The sequence below is a fragment of the Atractosteus spatula genome, chromosome 2 (genome assembly GCF_055471065.1).
Source record: "Atractosteus spatula isolate fAtrSpa1 chromosome 2, fAtrSpa1.hap1, whole genome shotgun sequence".
NCBI classification, from domain to species: Eukaryota; Metazoa; Chordata; class Actinopteri; order Semionotiformes; family Lepisosteidae; genus Atractosteus; species Atractosteus spatula.
In genome coordinates this window covers 29,998,740-30,021,883 of record NC_142707.1, presented here as the reverse complement: position 1 = coordinate 30,021,883, position 23,144 = coordinate 29,998,740, and the positions used below count along the sequence as shown (strand labels likewise).

Genomic DNA, 23,144 nt, shown 5'->3' with positions numbered 1-23,144 from the left:
TACGTCCCCAAGCTGTGGAACTCTCTGCCCAACGATATCAGAGAGTCACCTTCTCTAAACTCCTTAAAATCCACAATCAACACCTTCTTCTTTAGAAGAGCCTTTACTTAACTGGTTCCATTCTTTACCCCTCTGCTTCTACTTTTCTTAGTACCACCATCCACAGTCTCCTCTGTATATTGTAATTGTGTTTTATCTTGTGTATTCTTTTTATTTATTGTTCTTGTCATTCTGTAAAGTGCTTTGAGAAGGTACATTACTTTAAGCATTATTTGCACTGTACGATTTATAAAGGTGCTATATAACATAAAGTTTTGTATTATTATTATTATTGTTAATTTGTGATGTACGATACATGTATGTTGCCTATTTCATCTTAACTCTGCACACTGTTTGCAGTTCTGAGCATACTGTATAGCAGAGCGCCAGAGTACACCTGAACACAATCAAAACAGGTAAACACAGCAATCCTGTCTTTGGGAGAGGAAAGAAACACAAAGGGAGAAAATGCACAACTCAACAAAGATTGGTACCCAAAGGTGGAGTCAAACACATGACTTTAGACCTGTGATATAACAGTGTTAACCACCATACCATCTTGCTCATTTATTATAGCTCTTTATTACTACTAATTGCTCTGCATCGTCATTATACAGTATTTTGTTATATAATTTCATTATATGTTGAATGATTTAAACTTAATGTTATTATTATGCTTAAAGCCCATGTTTACTGAATAATTTTGAGCCAGCTAGAAACAGTACAGTTTATTCAGGCCTAATTTTCTTCCTTGAATGAGTGAGTTAAACAGTAGATGTGGGGAATTTTCAGAGAAAGAAAGGAATATAAAAAATTCATCAGTGGGACATAGTGGATTAATTCAGACACTAACACTGAATGCTGTTAACCAAAGCAACCTCATATTACATTGAAAGTTACCTGCATTACAAAATGACAATTTAAAAATGTTCAGACGCAATAAGAATATTTCTACAAAAATGGGATAAAGCTAAATCAAGAAATCACTTATAATTTTATTTATATTACAGTACATGTAATAATAATAATTCTTTACACTTATATAGTGCTTTTCTGGTCACTCCATTCAAAGCACCTTACAGGTAATGGGGATTCGCCTCCACCACCAGTGTGTGTAGCCCCACTTGTATGATGCGACAGCAGCCATAGTGCACACAGTACACTCACCACACATCAGCTAACAGTGGGTAGGAGAACAGAGTGATGAAGCCAATTCATAGTTGGGGATTGTTAGGAGGCCATGATGGTGAAGGCCAATGGGAAATTTGGCCAGGATGCCGGGGATACACCCCTATTCTTTTTAAGAAATTACCCTAGGATTTTTAATAACTACTGAGAGTCAGGACCTCGGATTTACGTCTCATCCAAAGGACGGCGCCTTTTTACATTATATATTTACACTATACTGGGGCATTAGAATCCACACAGACTGCAGGGTGAGTGCCCCCTGCTGGCCCCACTAACACCTCTTCCAGCAGCAACCTTAGTTTTTCCCAGGAGGTTTGTAATTTAGATACTGACCAGGCTCACACCTGCTTAGCTTCAGTGGGCTACCAGTTGTGAATTGCAGGGTGATATGGCTGCTGGCAATGTATTTATGGAAGTGATAAAAGTAATAAAGCCTTATAATGTAAGAGTGATGTAGAAGAAATTGGACTTAGAAATTGCAGGCTAGTTGAACTATTTTTTTTGTTTCTCTGAGAAAGCAAAACTGGCAACAGATACCGGTATATCAGTGTGATATAGCATTGGAATGATCAGAAATTAGGTCCTGGCAAGGATTTGAACTCTAGCCACTCATTGTGAAGGTGAGAGTCCAAATGGGCTGGATCCACTGGCAAGGCAGAAACTCTTTCCCTTAACCATGGGCACCCTAGAGAGCATGCTTGTTACAATGTATTTAGGTTTCCACAAAACAATTACATGGAAAAAAACTCTAACATGACTGAGACTACTGGAATACTACAGGAACTTGTTCTTCACCTTCTGTTCCATAACTGTGCAGAGTCTGGTAAAGTGAGTAAATGTAAGAAACACAAAAGCTCATACAAGCACAAGGGGAGGGACTGATATTGTAGCAGCAGCAGAGTATATGCAAAAACACTTTTGACACTGCAGCACTGTGCCAAATTCTGACTAAAGAATTCCAGCGCTGACAAATGCAATAAACTACATGTCTGCTGTTCTAGGAAAAGCTGCCCCTTGTTACTTTTTAGAGACACGGTCATCAAAGGAGCTTAAATCTGGCAGAAAATCAATTGACGGTGACCCCATGTCTAAACAACTCAAATGCAACCAGTCTTAAGGCAATCTCAGGTGTGGAAAACAGTAATAACTAATCAACATGTCAACATCACAGAAGTGGAAACGAGTTTGGTGCTATGATTTGAAGCACAGAAAACATTATGTATAAACTTCTTAATAGAAGATTCTGCAAGATTGGTTCTCTGAAACCATATCTCACAATATCTCCACCAGAGCGTGGACCTGTTGATGGAGGTAAGTTGCCTCAGAACCTTTGATTTCACACTGGAGCTGTGAAGAGAGGAAGAGTGTGCTAGCAGCAGACAGTGGTCACCTGGCAAAGCAGAGATCCAGAAGAGAGGAAAAATTCTCTTTTCCACAGAAGGGGATAAAAGAGGACAGGAGATAGGAGCTGTAAGGTTTTAAAGACTCAGTTGGATCAGGATGAGAGGAGCATGAGCCTCTGAGGCATCAATCATTTTATTTGCTATGGCAACCTTTGCAACACTTTGCCACAGAGAGTTTTACAGATTTGTTCATGGATCTATTGAGCCAGAAGGATGTTAGGCAGGGCATCCCCAAAGAACCCCAGAAAACAGGAACTGAGAAATAGACATGGAAGTCCTATCAGTACAAAATGGAGAAACTCCATGCAAGGGGAAATACAGTACAAAAATCGATTGGCCCAGAGAGAATTAGAGAGAGTAAACCCCCAAACATTGAATTCTGACAAGCTCAGGGTGTCATGGAAGACAGGAAGTCCAGTTTTGGGGGTAGTGTAAAAAACTAAGCTTGTGGCACAGGAGACTTTGGGATGGTGGAACAGTAAATACATGAAATACAGTCTCCTAAGGTGGAAGAATGCTGTTGTACTGAAAAGGTTTCAAAGAATGATGATAAATGCTATTTCTAATGGAATATATTTTGATAATATGTAGATGACTAAGTCTTTAGGGTCTTGAATCTATCAATTTATGAAGTTTATGCAGAGGCACAAGTGGAAATTATCTTAATAAAATGAAGGTACTTCTTCTTTACTGTCCAGTAGAACAGATTTCGTATTTAATGCATTGGGATACTTCAGAAATGAAGCTATAAAGGACTTTGTTATTGCCTAAACCCTAGCAAAGAACTAACAAACATTGTTCGAATATAACTCTTCTAATATGACCATGTTGAATCATGTACAATCATGTATAGGACAATAATTCTGTCAATGTGACAAGAATGTTTTAAAATCAAATGCAAAAGAACCTTACATACCTGATTCTGTTTCATATGTAAATGTTTCACTGAGAGGACCAAGACCAAATATGTTCTTTGCCTGGACTTTGAAGTAATACCTAAAATGGGATGAATAAATAACCCTTGTTAGTACATCAAATTTCCAAAGAATTTCAGAAACATCACATAGGGGACATTCAATAATTTACACTATAAGTAAGGAACTGGAAAGAAATCAGGATTAGTTAGAATATTAACATTGTAACTGTACATTATAGTTAGATAAAAAGTAAATTTTGTGACATTCTGATGGTATACATTTTTTGTTATTAATCCAGTTTGAAAACAATTTGTTGTTCTACGAAATAAAACAGGTCTGTGCTATTTTCATTTATTTTCTTTTTAGAAAAACATCTTTAATTTTATATATTATCTATATATGAGATTCTGTTTTAAGAACAACATTTTTTTATCCAGCGAAGGAATAACAGGAAGAAATGTTCACTTCTAGTGTTTTCTAAATTCACATAAAGGAAATAAAGGAAAGTTATATACAAATATTCATTTCCCAAAGTACCCATTTGAAAAAGTAATTAACATTTTGCAATTGTATGCACAACTTCATATTTGTTGAAATTATCAACAGTAAATTCTAGAATTGAAAATTCTAAACGACAGCTTTCAAGAGTGGGTACAACAAGATTTATAATTTATTTTTAAAGTACGTTCATTTTTAGAAAGACCTGAATTTTGAAGAAAATCAAATGTGAAAGTTTAATTTTCTGTAGTTTCACTACTCAATGCAACAACAGATGAATACAAACATGTTGAGATGCTACAAACTGTGTTAAAGAGGCAGACAGCAATTGTGTCCTGAATTATTATTATCTATTCATTTTCCAACCACTTCATCCAAGGGTCTCAGGGGGGCTGGATCCCATGCTGGAAAACAATGGGCACAGGGTGGTATATGCCCTGGACAGGACACCAGTCCTTCGCAGGGTACACACAGACAGAACCACAGGGACAGCAAATTTCAGTGTGGGAGGACACCAAAGCACCCATAGGAAACCTAACTACTGTACCACCATATTATTATTAGTATTATTTTTGGTACTTTACCACCTGCTGTGGAGAGAAAAATCACACTACAAAATACTCAGTTCAAAACATTTCACGACTTTCTTAAATAATATAAAATCAACAATTCTGGGATGAATTAGAAACAAATAGCTGGACCTCTAGGAAGCCCAGTGTAATAAAAATGAAACTAGTCCAAATTAATAATACAACTAACAGGGCAGTTCTGTTTATTAATAGTTTGCAAGGGTAAAATCATACTTCCTAAGCACAAAAAATTCCTCTGTTGTCTCAAATAGCTGTCAGCCCAGTCTATTTTAGTGGGTTTGCTTATGAGGTGGTTATTTTTCAAATTACACAAGAAAAGCTCTACAGAATGTAATCTGTGGCCTAAAAGTGCCAGAAAGATAGGTCAAGCAAATTTCATTTATACATATCTATGATGAAGCATGAAGCCCCGACTAGCTCTGTTGGTAGAGCATGACACTCAATCTCAGGGTAGTGGGTTCATGTCCCACGTCAGGTGCAAGGTTCTCTAACTGCAGCATACTAACCTATACTGCAGCAGCAGTATGGGGGGCGGTGTCGCTGGTATCAGCACGGAAGAAAGGCCTGGCAGTCTACTTCTGTATCTTGCCATGAAAACTCTATGGATAGTGACACCGGAACTGTCCATAGGGTTGCCATGAGCTGATACCGACTTGACAGCACTCAACCACCATGATGAAGCATTCAAGGAATACATAACCATTTTGGCAGGGAATCACACATTTCATGTGATAGTACTACTGAGTTCTTCTATGCAAAGTTTGGGAGTATATGTATATACAGTATAGAATATATTTGACAACTAAATTATTGAGTGTTTGTTGTTTTCATTTATGTTGACAATGCAGTGTCTTATTAAATTCAATTAAAGACGAGAAAAAAAATATTCACCCCACCAATGACACTAAAGAAATTAGTAGAAAAAAAGAATAAATTAAATTCCCATAACATTGTCAAAATGTGGGGCAAAAGGATGGCACAGTGCTTAGCATTAGCATTCTGAACCTGGGGTGGTGTCTGCATGGAGTTTGTATGTTCTCCCTGTGTTCTCGTGAGTTTCATCCAGGTGCTCTGGTTTCCTCCTAAAGTCCAAAAACATACTGGTAAGTTAATTGGCTTCTGTAAAAACTGGCCCATGTGTGAGTGTCAATGTGCGTGTCTGTGTGTCCAGAGATGGATTGGTATACTGCCTTGCACCCATTGCTTGCTTGGATAAGCTCCAGTTCCCCCATGATCCTGAATTAGATAAAGCAGTAAGACAATCAATAGATGTAAAATTATGCTTGAAATATAAAAATTGTCTCAAGTAAAATCCTTTCATTAAAATTAGAACTCAAATGGAAACATCCCTTTTTGTGAGAAAAGTGTGTAGACAGTGAAATATTAACTATTGCCTTGTTTTTTTAAATTATTTTTAAAGAATGTTAACTTACTGAGCACCTTTAATATTTCTTTAAAATGTTCTTGAACTTCTTTTTTCATAACAGTTTCTTAACATCCATTTATCTTTCATAAGCCATAGATTTTGAGACCTAAACTGATATCCATTAATATAGAAAAGAATTTCAGCAGCTTGGTCAAACCCTAATTAAGACTGAGGTGGTGCAGGAGGTAGGAGGTTAAATTCAACTATGTGTTACACATTTATGACTTTCCAGGAAAAGAATGAAGGAATTCTGTGAGATATAGAAAGATTGCAGAAACAAGCATTCCTGTATGTCAAAGCATTGACCACAGAAGGTTAGGAGTCAGGGCAGAGAAACTCGAAGATGATAAGATATAGGCTTTATTCCCTTACTTACCTTAAGAAATACAGCATAAGCAGGAATTGAGGTAAATAGGATATATATATAAGCTACTGTAAGTAGTTATCATTTTGCATAAAATGCAAATTGCTCCAAAGCATTGTAAAACATTCAGGCTTGGGGGTAGTTTGCTGGGTAGCAATTACTCCAAATGAAGTTTTGGGGTGTGAAAATTAGTCATGCTGTTTCTACAACAGCTGCAGTAAATAAAGATGAATATATTCCTTATTACTTTAACTTGTAACAATGTCAAGATATTGTGACTGTTGTCTACCCTGCTAAGAAACAGATAGCTGGAACAGAGCGTTTTATTGGAGCAACTCACCTGGCAAAGGAAAATGACAAACTGCCCTAAAGGAGGGGGCTGTCAGAACCTCCACTCTAATCTGGGACAAGCCAGTGAGCAGCTACAATGGCAAAGGTGGAGTGGGTTGTGGAAAGAAATTTTTAATTGAGCAAGCCAAAAACATGATATTTATATAATCAGTGCGAGATTAGGTTTTGACCATCTGCTGAGGTACAGTTCTAAAACCGCCACAGAGGGAAGATTCATGAGGCAAGGAAGCTGTAAGCTATTTTCCTTACAGCCTAAAATTGGTGTGCTGTTGTTGTGCAAGTCAGTACAGTGGTGCAGATGAAGCAGGGAAGAGAAGATAAGAAATGGCCCTGAGGGATAATGTGCATGGTGTAGTTTAAGTGACTGAAAAGTTTAAAGGGTGCATTGACTAAGAGCAGGAGGAAGTGGTGAGAATTATTTTAAAGCAGCCAAGCCTGCCTTGTGCTCAAAACGTTAGAATAGAGAATGATCCCTAGACCCAAAGAAAGAAAACGGCCTGAGTCTTCTTCATGCTGAAGGCAACTAAGACATCTGAAAAAAAAAATTCAAGGTTAGTGTAATGAGGGAAGATCAAACAGAGGGCTCCTCTGGTGCAGCAAATGAAACCAAGACAAACTGTGAATTAACACAGTCATCACTGGTGCACACTACAAGGTGCCGTGAGGTTAAGGGTCGATAGGCATAAAATAAGGAAAGATGGATGTAGTGAGCTAAGCTTTTCATCCTGCTGCTTCGATTACATACAGCATTTGTTGAAGATTGGGTAGTGTACAGTGTAGCACAAATTAGGGAGCACAAATTTCAATGCCAAGAGCAGGGAGAGTATGAAACAGAGATTGATGATAAGGTTTGTTTAACCAGAAGACATTCGGGTGGCCATACAGTACATAGGTTCAGAATGAAAAGGGGGGCATGGTAAACAGGCGTCAGCAGACAGGCAGGCTCCTATGGAAAAGGGTTTGCAATGATTCCACTGATGCATGCAGGCGCTGGCTCGAACCGAAGACCGGAGGTGCAGAGTACAAGCCAAACGGTGTCTAGTGATTCTATGATGCAGGTGGGCAGCTGCCCAAATCGAAAGCAGGAGGTGCAGACCTGAAGCCTGGCAGAAGAGCTGCTGAGGGGAGACAGGCACCTGAGGGGAAGCAGGAATCTGGTGCCCCGGGGAAGACGTTTTGAGCCCTTGATACTGCTGGTGGTTTAGGGAGATAGCTGGGGGATAAAGCCACACCTGGGCCACAGACAACGTGCAGGTGTTGGCTCGCAGTAATGGCTGTGAACGAGAAACCAGCAGAAACCACAGAGGGGGCAGCTAGAAGATATTGCTAAACTGTGATAGGTTGGACAACAGATGTTGGAGCAGGTGCAGAAATACAAGAAAGCAGAAGAGAGAGTGGACCAGGTGGGGATTGCAGTCTACCAGAGAAAGAGAGAAAGGGAGAAAAGATAAGCAGAGAGGATGGGCTTGGATAACAACATTAGCATGGAATCCGTATCATGTGAAACCCCCTTTTTTGAGCACTCTTCCGGTCCTTCTCATTTGCGGCGTCTGCACCAGGGAACACAGTTTGCTGGAGCTCCATGGAGGCGAGAGGATGAGAGGAGAAAAGAGGGAAGGTAGAATGGCAAGCAGGTTGTTTCCCAGGTGCAAGGAGGACGGAAGTGAGGACTGCAAGTGAAATGGTTTTTCACTACTAACTAGGAGGTGTCACTGAAGAGTATTGTCTGAAGCTGTGAGCAACAGAAGTAAGATCATGACAGGGGCAGAGCTGAGAAAACGTCTGAATAAATCCAACTCCTCAGCTTGTTTCCAAGGCCAATGAATGACTATAACTATGAATACAGCTTGGAAAATAGAGAAAGAGTAGGACTAAACTTGTTTTGTATATATATGACAAGGTGGTTTGTCCCAACATGAACAGCAACAACTGAGCTTTATCTTGTTTTGCAAAGAGCCTGTCTAATTTTTGAATGACTTTAGACACCTCAGCTCCAGGGAGACACACTGTTGTTGCCTCAGGATTCTTCATGCAGATCTTGGTTATAGTGGTCCTGGGAAGAGAAACTTTAACAACCACCACTCTCTTTTCTAGTATTCTTGGTGGTAGTGACACTGACTGATGTTATTGAAACCTGTGTCTAAACATCAGTATCAGAAATGGAGGTATCCACATTTTCTTGAGATTCCAAGTATTGATGATCTGTTTTAAAGTGAAGCAAACTTGAGGCAAAACTGCTCAGCTCCTAGAAATCTCTCTATTCCAGGTTTGCACTTCATGTATTTAGAACTTGATTTCAGAGATTACTGCAAATTTCTTTAATTCTGTATGCACCTGTAGAAAGACTATTACTTTTTGACCTATAATATATCATAGAGCATTTTGTGTTTGCCTTAAAATAAGTATTTACCATTTTATATTTACTATTAAACAAAATTTGATGCTGTTTCATAGTGTTGTCCATTTCTTTCTTTCCATAATTCCATATTATTCTACCATAATACTGTACATGGTAGATTATTACCAAAGATGTTCAGAGGGCAGGCATTCCTCCCATACTTCTACTTTATCCAGAATTATTTGGTGCCACATACAGGTAATGTACCTGTTAAAGTTAAATTGGACCTTTTTTCTGTACTCATTATTTCATTGTAGAAAACACCTAGTGTTTACAGGAATGGAAAATTCCTGGAGTTGACAGGAATGTAATTAAGTCTGTTTGCCATTTGTTATAGTGTGATTCTCATATCTATCTTATGTACATTCTTTAATAATGGCTTACCGCTTCAAGGTGAGGCTTTCATCTTTTTTTTCAGATCTTTCTGTGACAGTTTTGACCTGCCTGGCATTTAGTGTATTTGGATCTTCACATATCCTGTCACTTGTAATTAGTTACTATATGCATTTCAGGGTGTGCACATTGCAATACTTTGAAACGTCGTCACTGACTTTTTACCATTTATTATATATAGTTTTGATTTTTTATGCTTAGACAGCATGAATCTTTCCAGATTGTAGAAGGATTGCATAAGTGCTCTTTTAATTCTGCTTTTTTTATTTTCAAGGTTCATTTTTAGTCATCTGGTTTTCCTAACCTGAGGAATGGAATATTTTCACATCATATTTCTGTGCTTCATTTTTTTCTAATTCTTATTATTCATGCTTTTTCACCTCACTACACATCATCAATGTACTGTACTTGTGGAAGTTATGAATTTGAAGACGAAAACGCTCACTAGATGTTGTCTATGAGGCGATTCTCAAATCACTCTCAAGTATTCATTTCAAAGAATAAAATAGCAGGAAATTTTGATGACAACAAACCTTGAGTTTGGCTTCAGGTTCTCCACGGGTAAATGGGTACCATTTGCTGAACTGGATGACCATCGGTTGTTTAAAACATCATCGTAGGAAGCGCTGTGTACCATATATCCTGTAGAGTCAGAAAGAAAAATCCATCAGATGTCCATTTGTGCTCTTCTCTTTATACCTTAATATAATTTTAAAATGACAAATTCTTAACTATGGCATTGGTTGGAACTTAATCTTACATCCAGCCACAGCTTTCTACTTACGCATGCTTACGATATAAGAAGGTTTTGCTTTCCTATTGTTTATTTGTTTTGCAAAAAACATTTCAAGATGAGCGCTGTCTTTCATAGATATTAATAATGTTAGACAGCAAACATAATTTAAACCAGAAGTTTGAAAATCTAATTCCCCAGGAAGTGAATCAGACAATGTTAACCTTCGCATTAGACTGTACAGAAAATAACCCACCTCAAAAAGGAATGCTTAGATCACACAGTACATTAGATGGAAAATATTTGTATTGTGCTTTCTTAGTCATCTAGATTAAATTTGGCTCTGTCAGATATTTAGGATCACAGCTTTACTGCTGGCTAAGTGCCAATACACCTGGCTCTGGTAGTGTAAGGTGAAATATTGCACCAGATGGTGGAGTACAATTTAACATTAAAGTAAGACACAGTAGTATTATTTTCCTATAATTTGTTTCGTATTTTAACATTTGTTTAAATAAGGAAAAGATCCAGAACATCTTTCCAACTAATATTGTATTGCTAAGAAAATATCAAATGGAATACCTTAAAGTCCTACACCCCAATTCACATCTAAAGATTTTTATTCCCTTGCCGAAGAAAACAAATTGTTTCATTCTTACCAAGGTAACTAGCATCTTAACAAGTGTTATTTGATTTCACTCAGAATTCTGCTGTATTCCTAAATAATAGTAAAACTGATTTGTTAAAGAGTCCAACAACAACTAAAATAACTTTGAAAACATGAATAAATAATAAATCTGGGAATTTCTTGAGTCAATCTCAATACCTTAATCACTTCTGCCTCTTTTGCACATAACACAGAATATTCTCCTTCCACTGCTTGAGACATATTATTGACCCCTTTCTTAGTGTACACCTGAGTGAAATACTCATTTAGTACATCAGCTATTTCCCTTTCATTGTCTTGACGTTTCCTGTTTTTTTCCTGGAAATATTTGACTTAATCCTTTATGGTTCTTTTGCTGTTGTGATACTGAAATAATTATTTGCTTTTGTAGCTTCCATTGCAATATTCCTTTTAATTTCTCTCTTGGAGTTTCTAATATCCATTTTCCTGTGCAAGTAATATATTCTACTGTGTTTTTACTGGACCCTGTTGTTTTGTTTAATAATTTTATGTAGTGCTCCCTTTTCCCTTATTGTTTTCCTAATTGATCTGGTAAACAATATAGGGTACTGTTTTCTAGTTTTTGAGTTTTCTAGTCTTGGGTAAATTTGTTTTGTGGTTGTGTAAAACGCTTAAATTGCTGCCATTCATTTTTGGTTCTTTTAAACTCTCTTATTCCTTCAAAAAACTGCTTTCCGGAAAGTGCGAACTTTTGCTTTAGAGTCAATCTGTGCAGTTTTAAAATATACTTCAAAGCACACCACACTGGTGCCCATCTCATTAACAAATGTCCTTTACAATGCAAATATACACCATGTTGAAACATGTTTCATGTTTTTTTTTAAAGTGCAATAAGAATCACAGGTCAGCTCCAGTGTGCTTGTAGGTTTTCATCAACAGTTTTTTAATACAGTTAGCACATAGCTACAACCACTTTTACTGTACTGTAATATGTACTATTAAATTTGTTGGTTTTGTCGCTACTATTTTATCGCTATCGCAACCATTTCACTGGTTATCTGCCTGACTCTCTCAACTGTCCTCAGCTACAGTGTCTTGCAAAAGTATTCAGATGTGCTCAGTTGTGGATTTCGATTTTCTGTGCAAATGGGCCGTCTTTAACAGTCTTTACTGCCTATCCCCAGTAGAAACAGTAGAAGTCACAATCTTCCATTGTAAAATTAAAATATGAGTATTGAGAAGTACCCATATTATGTGAAGTATTATACTGTATACTGTACTGTACTGGATTAATTACAAAATGTCAAGTAACCTGACATTACCTGACACCATGTCATCTTTCAGAGGGCGAGCCCAGTCCAAGATGACGAAAGAGTGGCAGCCCTCCATGGCCACCACAGTGATATTGTGAGGCTTGTTCTTAGGTGGCTGATGGGTGTTTTGTCTGTCTTTCTCAAAGAGGTTTTCCAGAACGTCCACCTGCAGGTACTCCAGGGCCTCTGTTAATGAGCAGGGTGCCCCGGGGTCTTTCTGGATGTAGTTAACATATGGGGCTGTGAACCAGAAAAAAAAAAAGATTATCAATCCTTCTTGGAAAACTGGCAAGCCATTAAACAAATAATGTAAATAAATTAAATAAGATTTCCATTTCTTATTAAGTTTAAGCCAAGTTATGATTGTTCAAGCACAGAGAGAGAACTCTTTGCTATGCATCAGAAATCTCACTGGTTGCTTTGCGGTTGAAGAAACGTGATGATCTCTATATGCAAGTGGACAACATTACGGCAATTGATCAAACAATTGGTAGTGTGAAGTTTTGCATGAAAACAAAGCTTTGTACATGTGAGCATAGTTATTTGCTTGCCCTAAAAGGTCATGATGTCCTAAAAGGCCACAACAATGCCCAGAATGAAAAAAACTTCATTACAGTTCATTACAGTATACTGTATACTCTTCACCCTCTCTTATCAAAACGTTTAATGAACAGACATTAAGCATACATCTTTTTTCACAATATTTTACATAAAAAATGTCTGTTCATTAAACATTTTGATAATGATAATGTCAGGCTGATAGCAGTGACAGCTGTCATAAATAGCATTCAAGGGCAGCTAAAGTTTCATTGCATTTCAGAAAGTTTTTTCTAATTATATAATGAGTATTTAAATATAGAGATATTGTACTCTATATTCACCCTATATATGGAAAAAAAGAATTGCATTTTTTTAAGCACTGTGTCTTTTTCATATTGATCATCTGGTAATATACTTCATCATGCTTTGTTTTCCATTGAAGACTGGAAACTTAACACGGTCTCAACCTACACTGCTGCTCCTTTTATCTAAGTTTCTGTTTAACAATTTTAAATAATCTGTCACAATAATCTGTCACAAATACATCATCCAAAAATACCAGAACATCTTATATCATATGACACATTTCTTTTCAGAAGGAATTTAAAATGAAATACCTCTTCATAAAACACAGCCATGCTGTGTTGCGCTCATGATATAATTGCACTATATATCTAAAACTATTTGTGTCTGACTATCCTTTTGGAGTCCTCTAGTGAGAATGGGGACCACTGACAGATGGGAAGAGTAGATTGTACAGGATGGTGAAAAAGTTGCTTTTGTTTACTATTTGATTTGCTATGTTAGTTCATTTTTTTTCTAAGATAAAAAAAACATAGGTTCATTTTTCTTGCCTTGCTTAGAATAATCCAAAGCATGAATAAACATACTGTTTGATTGTTAGCTAGCTTAAAATAGCCTGTGCTTTTTAAGTAACTGAAGTCAACCAGCTGGAAGTCCATTTTGTTTTGACTTAGGCAATCAGAGGAATCACATTTGATAGGATTTAACCAATCAAGATCAAAAGAATGAAGACATGAAACTCTGCAGCGGTTTAATAAAATTTAATTCTGGGTTCATTCATGAAAATGGAATTTTACACAGTTTGTAAAAATATTTTAAGGTTTAAAATAAGAATTTGAACAATTGCCTCACACTAATTCGCAACACCTGGAATCGTTTAAATACACCGTTGTAATAATACAAAGGCTTTAACTGTATTTAAATTTATATTCTCATTTGCCATTCTCAAGTTTGCCATCTCTAAGGTGTATTTTGTGTAATGTTTCAGAAATTCAATTCGAACTCATTAATAAACTCTTATTGATCCTGGGAATACTTTAGTTGACACAAGGTAAAACTAATATTAAGTTAGATATATTATTCTACACTAAATAAAGAAAACCAAATTATTAAATTGTACCTGTGCAGTAATCTAACAAAACTGTTTAGTAATAAGGGAAGAGAGATACTGTAGGCTCAATCTTGAGACAGACTAAAAGGCAGATTACAGAACACCTATCTAGTAATAAATAACAAAATAAACACATACATTTATATATTAATGCATGGTCCATAGTTGTACAGCCAACCAGAATCATGTTTTCTTTGTAAGAAAAGGTAACCATTAAAAAAAGAAACTTTAAATACAGCATCTCAATATTTCTAATTTCCTATTTCCATTTCAAAACGTTTTGGTCACATTTTAATAACGATGAAACCAACTATTGAATATAAAGGGATATTGTATTCAATATCCCTAAAACACTAAATGATTTTGAACAGGGAGCTAAAAGTGAGTCAATTTCACTGCAAAGCTTTACATGAATTGAGCAGAATGTGTACACAGCATGGATTGAATGAGAAGTGGATATGATGCAGACTTCAACCTTTTTGATGAAGTACTGTAGATTCAGATATGCAGTGCTTCAGAGAAACACTCTTGATTGAAGTGAAGAAGAAACACATACAGTAAGTATGCGGCAGGTCATACTTAATTTAAGTCAGCAGCGGCAGGCAACAGAAGACATTTTAGTGACCTGGCAGAGATACCTGACTGAGAGGTAGAAAGAGAGTTATTGCTTGCTCAAATTTGCTAAAATGGATAGAATGGAAAACATGAGAAAGAAGAAGGAACTTCATACTGTAAGTTCACAAATGGAAGCTTTGGGAGAGGGAAAGGTAAGGGTGACACCACACTACGTAGCTGGACACCAACCAAGGTAGTGGGTACAGAGGTGGAAGAAAACCCATCACCAAAGCAGCCAGAGTCACCACTGGGGTGTGTGCACCAGGGATGGTGAGGATTGTGAATGAGGAGGCCTGGACCTAGAGCACACAGAAGTGTCAGCATCCAGGGGAAGCTCCGGCAGGGACAGGGAAAAGAAGGAGTGGGGAAAGGGGAGAGGCAACAATTATAGGCTGGGACTGTAAGTGAGGTGGGGTTTACGCTTGACCACAAATGGAGGGAAAAAAGGGAAGGAGAGAGAGCAAAGTGAGCAGGGATAATGAAGAGATAGAGATAATGAAGAGAAGAGATAATGAAAAGGTAAAAGGGAGACAATGAATTCAAGAAGAACTGGAAAGAATTGCAGATGGCATTGCCCCTTCTTATCCGTGGATACTCTTAGGTTGAAAAGGCATGAAAGTGATTCCGGTCCTGGATTGTAGGAGACAAATGCAATAAGAGGAAAGTCTTATTAATGCCAAGAGTGAAACATGTCTGACCCCAACGAGACTGAAATACCAAGTGTTAGAAAAGCTGAACAAGCACCATATATTTACTGTATACAGTATATAGGTGAGCAGAAATGTGACATTAATATTTGACCTCCTCCTGAACTTCTGTTAAATACTGTAATACCATTTATATTTGTGTAATGGTGATATTGAATGTGTTCACATTTTAGGTATACCTGTATACAGTTTTTTTAATTGTATGTCTGCCCCTCCAGTCTCTGTGGTTAAGTTAATGAAAGAACTTTAATTTGTGCAAATAACTGAATGATTCAAACCATGGAATAAAAGTCCTTTGTGTGTGTATAGTGGTGGTGATCTTTTGATTAAAAGGGGATAAGATGAGGAAAGACTCATGGGATAAAAAGGCCTTAAACCACATTACCAAATATTGAAGAAACAAAATATTGTAGGAAACTGTAGACAATACCAGTTTGATCTTGAAATATCAAGGAAAAAGTTTTTAAGAAAAAAATGTTGTTTATTTTTGCTATTAAGTAAAAGTCAGAGTCATCTGGCTTTTCCTGTTCCCCTGTCTGTTGTCCTGGTTGTTTTTGTAATATAATAGCTGTAGAAATGCTGGGTATTTATTTTGCCAACCTTATTAAATGTTTGTAATAACAAATTGGAATACAATATATCACACTAAAAAATAAGGCTCTACAACAAACTTCTGAGGTTTTTCTAGTATTTTTAATAAACACCTATATTCTTTTGTTTCTGATTTTACAAATCACTGATCTTCATCTCTAAATGAAAGGAACCCACTGGTTTGTAAAGAGAGCTTGAAAATGTATTTGACCACATTTCCCTCATTGGATGGTGTTGCCATGCGTATACTTATGATTCATGTTTTACTACAGCTCTTTGCTTACAATGATTTAACTGTGCCTTGAACCCTAGTGAAATTTTATTATCACATACAGCACACTAAATATTTTCACGGTGCTTCTCTCATTAGGAGCATTCACCTAGTTTTTTTTCCATCACAATATATTTACTTACATTTTTAAAATCTACATTTTGATTAAATTCATTAAAGGAACATAATGTCCTCCAAAATAAACATAAGATTCAGTTTTTTATTTAGCCCTTGAGACAATGATAGATGTCACAATGTGTCAATTCTTCCTAATTTACTAGAAAGGATCTGAAAAAACATATGTTTGCTATTTTTTTGGCAGTCGCTTGCCTCTTCTTATTGCCAACTCTTGATTAGAAGCTAGTCTAACTGAAGCAATTGACTCACATCTCACAGAGGAGAACAGGCATTCTATGTTTTATGTGCCCTGGCTATGAGGCATAATTCTGCTGGACATTTGTATGAAACAGTGAACTAAAAACAAAAAGTGAAGTCACATTGCATTGGAAAAAAAGTACATTGAACCTACTCTGCTACTGACATGTGAGCTACAGAAAGCCCAATTTGGAAGAAACAGAAACACTGGTCAGACAAATAAAAGATGTGGAATCCTACATGCATGGATATTCTTAAATATTAAACTCATAAATTATATCATATCTATTGCACTAGCCCGAAGGAAAACACGGCTGCTGTCAGAGTTTTAAGAAAAATATTTTAATGGATTTCAGATGTGTGCAATGCAATAACCACAACAGGGGCAATCTATCACCTCTGCAATTCTTTGCCAGTTCTCTTTGTAGCCTGGTGCCATTGGCTCCTACTATCCCCATCCTTACCACAGATGTGTGAGTGGATGAGCTTCTTGATGATTCAGCATGCTGTGTGGAGATGATCTGTCTCTGCAAATTTTCTGCCACTGATGGACCATTAATAAAGACAAGGGATATACCTATCAAATACACTTTCCTTTGCCAAAAGACTCCCATATAATAGACAAGCCAAAATAAGCACATTAAGTAATAGTGCAAGCTTGCAAGCCTTCTTACTAAGCTGACTAAGCCTTATTTAGATCTGCATTATTTTCTTTGCTATGCTGTAATACAGTGTCTTGATCATCTTAGAGATATATTAGTATTGAAACCATTACATTTACAAGAAAGTAAAAAAAAAGGAATTCCTACTACTTTATGTTAATGTGTAAACGTTTGCTTTCTAAAAATTCTTATGTCACCCAGCTGCATCTAACAAAAACAATGAAAGACTTGCCAATATTTTCACTTTTCTGCAGCCTAGAATCAGCTTCTTAGGTATTTTTTCCTGACGGACACACACTGAATCTTGAACAGGTGTTTCAGGTCAGGTTCTGCTACATCCCACTTATCTTTCCTCCTGAACTATTGCCATGCAGTGTCTCCATCTGGTTCATTAATGGCTCTTCAGAATGTGAATCTCTGCAGTGCTGGCTAAGCCTCAAGAATTTCCAAAGCAATTCTGCTTCAAAAGCTCTACAGCCCACTTCCATTTTGCCCTCCAACCATTCTCACACCACTCCTGCTCTAGATGAATATAGATTTTAAGCCCTTCTTACTTATTTACAACCTAAATGCTATCTTAGTAAACAATAGTTATCTCAAATAAAATAACAAGTTCACCTGGTACTAATGCAAGCACAATGACTGGTCTGAACCCAATGTAGTGCAATTTCTTTAGTTCACTCCCCATTTATGAACAGGTGATACTCTGTTGCATATACTTAAGCACCTAATATTGTCTGATTTTTTTGTGTTGGAGCAAGTTTTAAGCCCATCTCTTAAAAAGACAATGAATGGTGTTGTAATACCTGTAATAACTTTGCTTGAGTGAGACCAAAAAACATTGCCACATACAGAAAAAAAATAAAATACAATGGGTACAGTTACTGAACTCATTCTGCAGAGTGTCCTGAACAGTTTCTTTCAGCATTTTCACATTCTCTCTACCTGAAGTTCAACCCTTACCTTTTAACTGATACTATTTGGCATTATGGACCCTTACTGAACTCACATCACTTTTATAGGAAGGGTATGCTATATCATCTCAGATATCACCAATGCATATACAATTCCAGTATTGTCAAATGATATGAGCCTTATCCTACATATTGCTAAAAATACATCACAGTGTTGTGAACTATCAATTTCAAATATTACTGGATTACTTGAGATCTCTAATGTATGTAGCTTAATAGCCATTGTTCTATCACATTAGTGGGTCCCGACCAGCTCTGTTGGTAGAGCATGAGACTCATCTCAGGGTAATGGGTTCATGTCCCATGTCAGTTGCCAGGTCCTGCATGGTGGAGGTTGGGCACAAGGCTAACAACCCTGTCCCATAAAAAAAAAACTAATGTTACAGTTACAGCAACAGGATGTTGCTGCCCCTACATGCCAGAAAGCATAATGAGCAAACATCCATCCACTATCATATTAGATATTGTGTTACAGGTTTTCTCAATTGCTTGAACACACTTTTTGTGTTTTTAGAGGAACTGCCTCAGAAAGAAACAACAGTTCAAAGAAATTTTGAACGCAATATGGACTGAGTAAAGGAGATGAGGTACCAGTACATACAGGTAAGATTTCTTCACAATACATCCAATTTTATGCACACATGATCACTGATTGAATGGTTTGCTGCACTGCTCACTTTATTAATTAAGAGAATTATGGAACTTGAGGCCAGTGAAATACCACACATGTTTGTGTATGCAGTTGAATTAGGTCTATAGTCAGTTAGGTCTCCTGACTATAGTCAGGAGAAGAGGGAGTAACAACATTATAGAAAGAGCCACTGTCAATGTGGTCAACACATATCACAACATGTGATCCCCAGCATCACAGTGTGTGCAGCCATATTTCTGATGTGAGCCTCAAGAAAAGCTAAGTAAGACCTGGTCTGCCCAGTTTTGTGATTATTTGAGACAACATAGTGTAAACTTTCATCATTCAGGCCTCATTAGACAATTGTTTGCGGAGCCATTATTGTGCATGTGCAAATGGAGTTCCTGCCTCCATTTCCCCTTTTCCAAATCCATGAGAAGAGTTATTCATATGAACAGATGTTTCTTGATGTTTCGTGACATCAACACTTCTTGATTCAGTAAATCAAGATTCAGATACACCGTAACAGATATTTTTCCTTGCTGTACAGTACTGGGAGGGAAAATATTACATCAAATGTTGGTAAACCATTTGTGAGTTGACAATTGTTTGTGGTCGTCTATGGTTGTCTGTGTCTATGGTTTGGCGATTCTCTTTCTTTACTTTTTTTGCCAGCACCCAAATCACCCTGCAACTCACGGCTGGCAACCCACTGACACTTAGCAGGTGTGAGCCTGGTCAGTACCTGGATGGGAGACCTCCTGGGAAAAACTGAGGATGCTGCTGGAAGAGGTGTTAGTGGGGCTGGCAGGGGGTACTCACCCTGCAGTCTGTGTGGGTCCTTATGCCCCAGTATAGTGATGGGGACACTATATTGTAAACAAGCGCCTTCCTTCAGATGAGATGTAAAACCGAGGTTCTGACTCTCTGTGGTCATTAAAAATCCCAAGGCATTTCTTGAAAAGAGTAGGGGTGTTACCCTGGCGTCCTGACCGAATTTCTCATTGGTCTTTATCAATCATGGCCTCCTAATAATCCCCAAGTATGAATTGGTTTCATCACTCTGTTCTCTTCCCACACTAAAAGTTTATGTGTGGTGAGCATTCTGGCGCACTGCCATGTGTACAGCACGTTGAGCGGAGTGTCCAGAAAAGCGCTATATATGTGTAAGCGATTATTATTATTTTTTCCACGTTTACCCAATTACCAGTATGCCTGTGTTATTTTGTTTCTGTTTGCATTGTAACATGAGTAAACTTCAAAATTCTTTTTTGTCCCATTAAGTGTTTTCTGTGTCTGAGTGAAGTCATTTTTGAAAAATTAACATACTTTATTTAGGTCCATGGTTTTTATGGTTAAATATTGTTAAATCGCTGTATCAGACAGTATCAAACAGACACAGAAAAGGGGAACATTTGAGGTTATCCAGGGCATATTGATAGTTGTAGTCAATATTTAGATTGACATTTTACAAACATTGATAAAGAGGACTTTCATTAAATGACATAATAATTGGAGCAATTATTTTATTTGACATATACTGTATGTGTTTTGAGCATCTTCGTTTTTTGATTATGATGTTATTTTAAAATCCGGGTTAAAACTTTAAGGTTTGTGTTAAATGTTTTGAAAATGTGTAAAACCTTTCATGCAATTCAGAGAAGCCATAAGATATTCACACAGACCTGGTATTGTACAAAAAAATAAAGTACAACAGCAAGCATTTGGAAAATACCTGTAAATCGAGGGTTTCCAGCTGCATCAAACCCTGCAGTAGGACCGTTGTTGAAGTGCTTAGCTTCTGTGTATACTTCCTCGGTTTCTGTAGTAGTAGGTTCTGGTGGTTCTCTTGTAGTAGGTGTTGTTGGAGTTGGAGTTGGAGATAGAGTTGTCTGAACAAACTGAAATTCTTTAAAAAAAAAGAACAAATTTACACATTTACTATTGTGGTACAATTTCCTGAAATATCCTGGGACTTATCATCACTCTCTATAAATTAGGGACAGATAATCCCAGCCCAACAAGGTTTCATTACACTTCTGGTCTGAAATGAGTACTAAATATTTGCATAAGAAGTTGAAGTCAAATGTTTGGTCTTATTCCAATATGAAACTCCTGTTAATGTGCACGGTAAACTATGATGAATTTACCCTTCATTTAATTCTGTTGAAAAAATGTTAAATATATTTTAAGTTCATCATGAAATTATAAAATAAAATATATTATAGATAATGTAATATTATAACACTTAAAACACATGGAACACCATACCTAGTAAACTCAAAAGTTTTTTAACTCTAATATTCAAGCTTGATTGGACAAAGTTGAAGAAATTGTAATAACTGAATTAAGATTTATTTTGTGGAACATAGTAAGACATGTACAGTACCTAATTAGGATGAGTGTAAAATCAATTGTAATTAGGAAATATGGTGTATACAATGTACATTCAATCTAGCTTTAATTATACACCATATAATTTGTTTGTGTAAGGTGACAAAACCATTAAGATATCGTAACTGATAGAAATTACTTCTTGAAAAATACATTTAATTTGGAACATAGAGGAAATGCTATACACTGCCAGTGTACTGTACTTACAGTTACTGTACTGTATATTTCTGAGGTCAAAAGTACCAGATTCCAGAAGTCAGTATGGAGTGTGATGCTCATTGAATTATTGAGAGCAAGTGAATATTATCTCATATACCAAACAAGTGTCTGAATAAATATTCATAGTCATAATAGATACTGTACCAGTGCGTTGCTTTTGCTACTGGCAGTAAGCAGTTACAGATGTGGGCTTGACATGAAAGTCAGCGCAGTCCAGGAATTATAATTCTAGCCTGACTGGTGGTGGGATGGTCTCCAGTGCTGTCTGTCTGTCAGTTATAAACACTCTTGAAACTGTCTTTTAGTATCACTACAATCTCCTTCCAGGCTCACAATCCAACAGCCTAATGAATTCCAACATCCTTTTCTCTGTTCTGTAGTGTCTATCTTGGCATTCAGTCACCCCTTTCCAAACGAAGAAATCCAACATTTTTGGTATAATTCTTTCTTTGAGGTCTTTACAGCATAACCTCACAAGACCTTGTGAAAGTTTGGATACAAAGTGGTGTAAAATCTGAATTTAGGTACTGTAGGTGACTCCCATATCCGAGCCACACCTCCTCATCAGGCCAGAACTCATCCTGGTTTACATGGCTTTAAGTGAATTAGAGAGCTCATGACTCCCCACCGTGAATTGGGACACGGGACTATTGCAGAGATTACCCACCATCAATGCATTTATACGCCTGGGTGGTGTGATCTAACAGGGTAAATTTTTTAACCCATCAGGGCTTGATCAAGGTACAATAGAAAGTCTGAAGCAGGGACTTGAAGCCAAAACCCATTACTTATGACACCAGAGACTTAACCACTAGGCCTCGGTGTTCACAAGAGCTGCATGTGCAGATGGTAAGACTCTCCACAGAGACATTAAACATGTACTTTTTAAATGTATTTGCATATTTCCATACCAAACACCAGTACATTTTGCATAATAAATTTCAATATTTTGGCAATGGAAGCAATTATAACTTTTGAGTGGTGTCTCCTTACAGCTATAACAAATTGAAGCACATTGGTCATATTTACAATGTGATTCGTAGGACATACTTGTTTTGACACATAACAATTAAAATATATAGTTTTCTACCCACATATTTGAGCTAAGAAGTTACAGTTACACATGAAACATTGTTCAGGGGTTTGAATGAAAGAATGCATGTTTCCATTGTCAAAACATCTTAGAATCCATTGCTTTTAGAAAAACAATTAACTGCAATGTGCTGCTCTGTATACCATAATTGTTTGAACAAATATGGTATCTCCTAAGTTTGAATATCTTTGTCCATGAAACTGATCCACTGCTACAGTACATGAAACTAAATGCTCGAAATGACCACTTATTTGAGTTAGGGAAATATTTGCATTGAATTACAGAAACAAAAGTAAAAGGTAATTAATAATTGATTCTTACACTTGTCTAGGTGGTTACAGCTGCAGGGAGTTGGAATCTTAATGGGCTGCATATGTGAATTGCCCTACATAAACATCCTGTCTGAAAGAAGTAAAA

General features: G+C 36.9%; 1 protein-coding gene across 1 annotated transcript in view; it reads right to left on the bottom strand.

Moving 5' to 3' along the window:
- The window catches only part of fndc1 (fibronectin type III domain containing 1), a 75,502-nt gene that overhangs the window by 4,663 nt on the left and 47,695 nt on the right, over positions 1-23,144 (bottom strand). Inside the window, exons 15-18 of the mRNA XM_088933749.1 lie at positions 20,757-20,930; positions 12,251-12,481; positions 10,101-10,209; positions 3,547-3,626 (exon numbers count right to left, since the gene is read on the bottom strand). Coding sequence (XP_088789875.1) covers positions 3,547-3,626; positions 10,101-10,209; positions 12,251-12,481; positions 20,757-20,930 — 594 coding nt within the window. The remainder of the gene's footprint in view (positions 1-3,546; positions 3,627-10,100; positions 10,210-12,250; positions 12,482-20,756; positions 20,931-23,144) is intronic.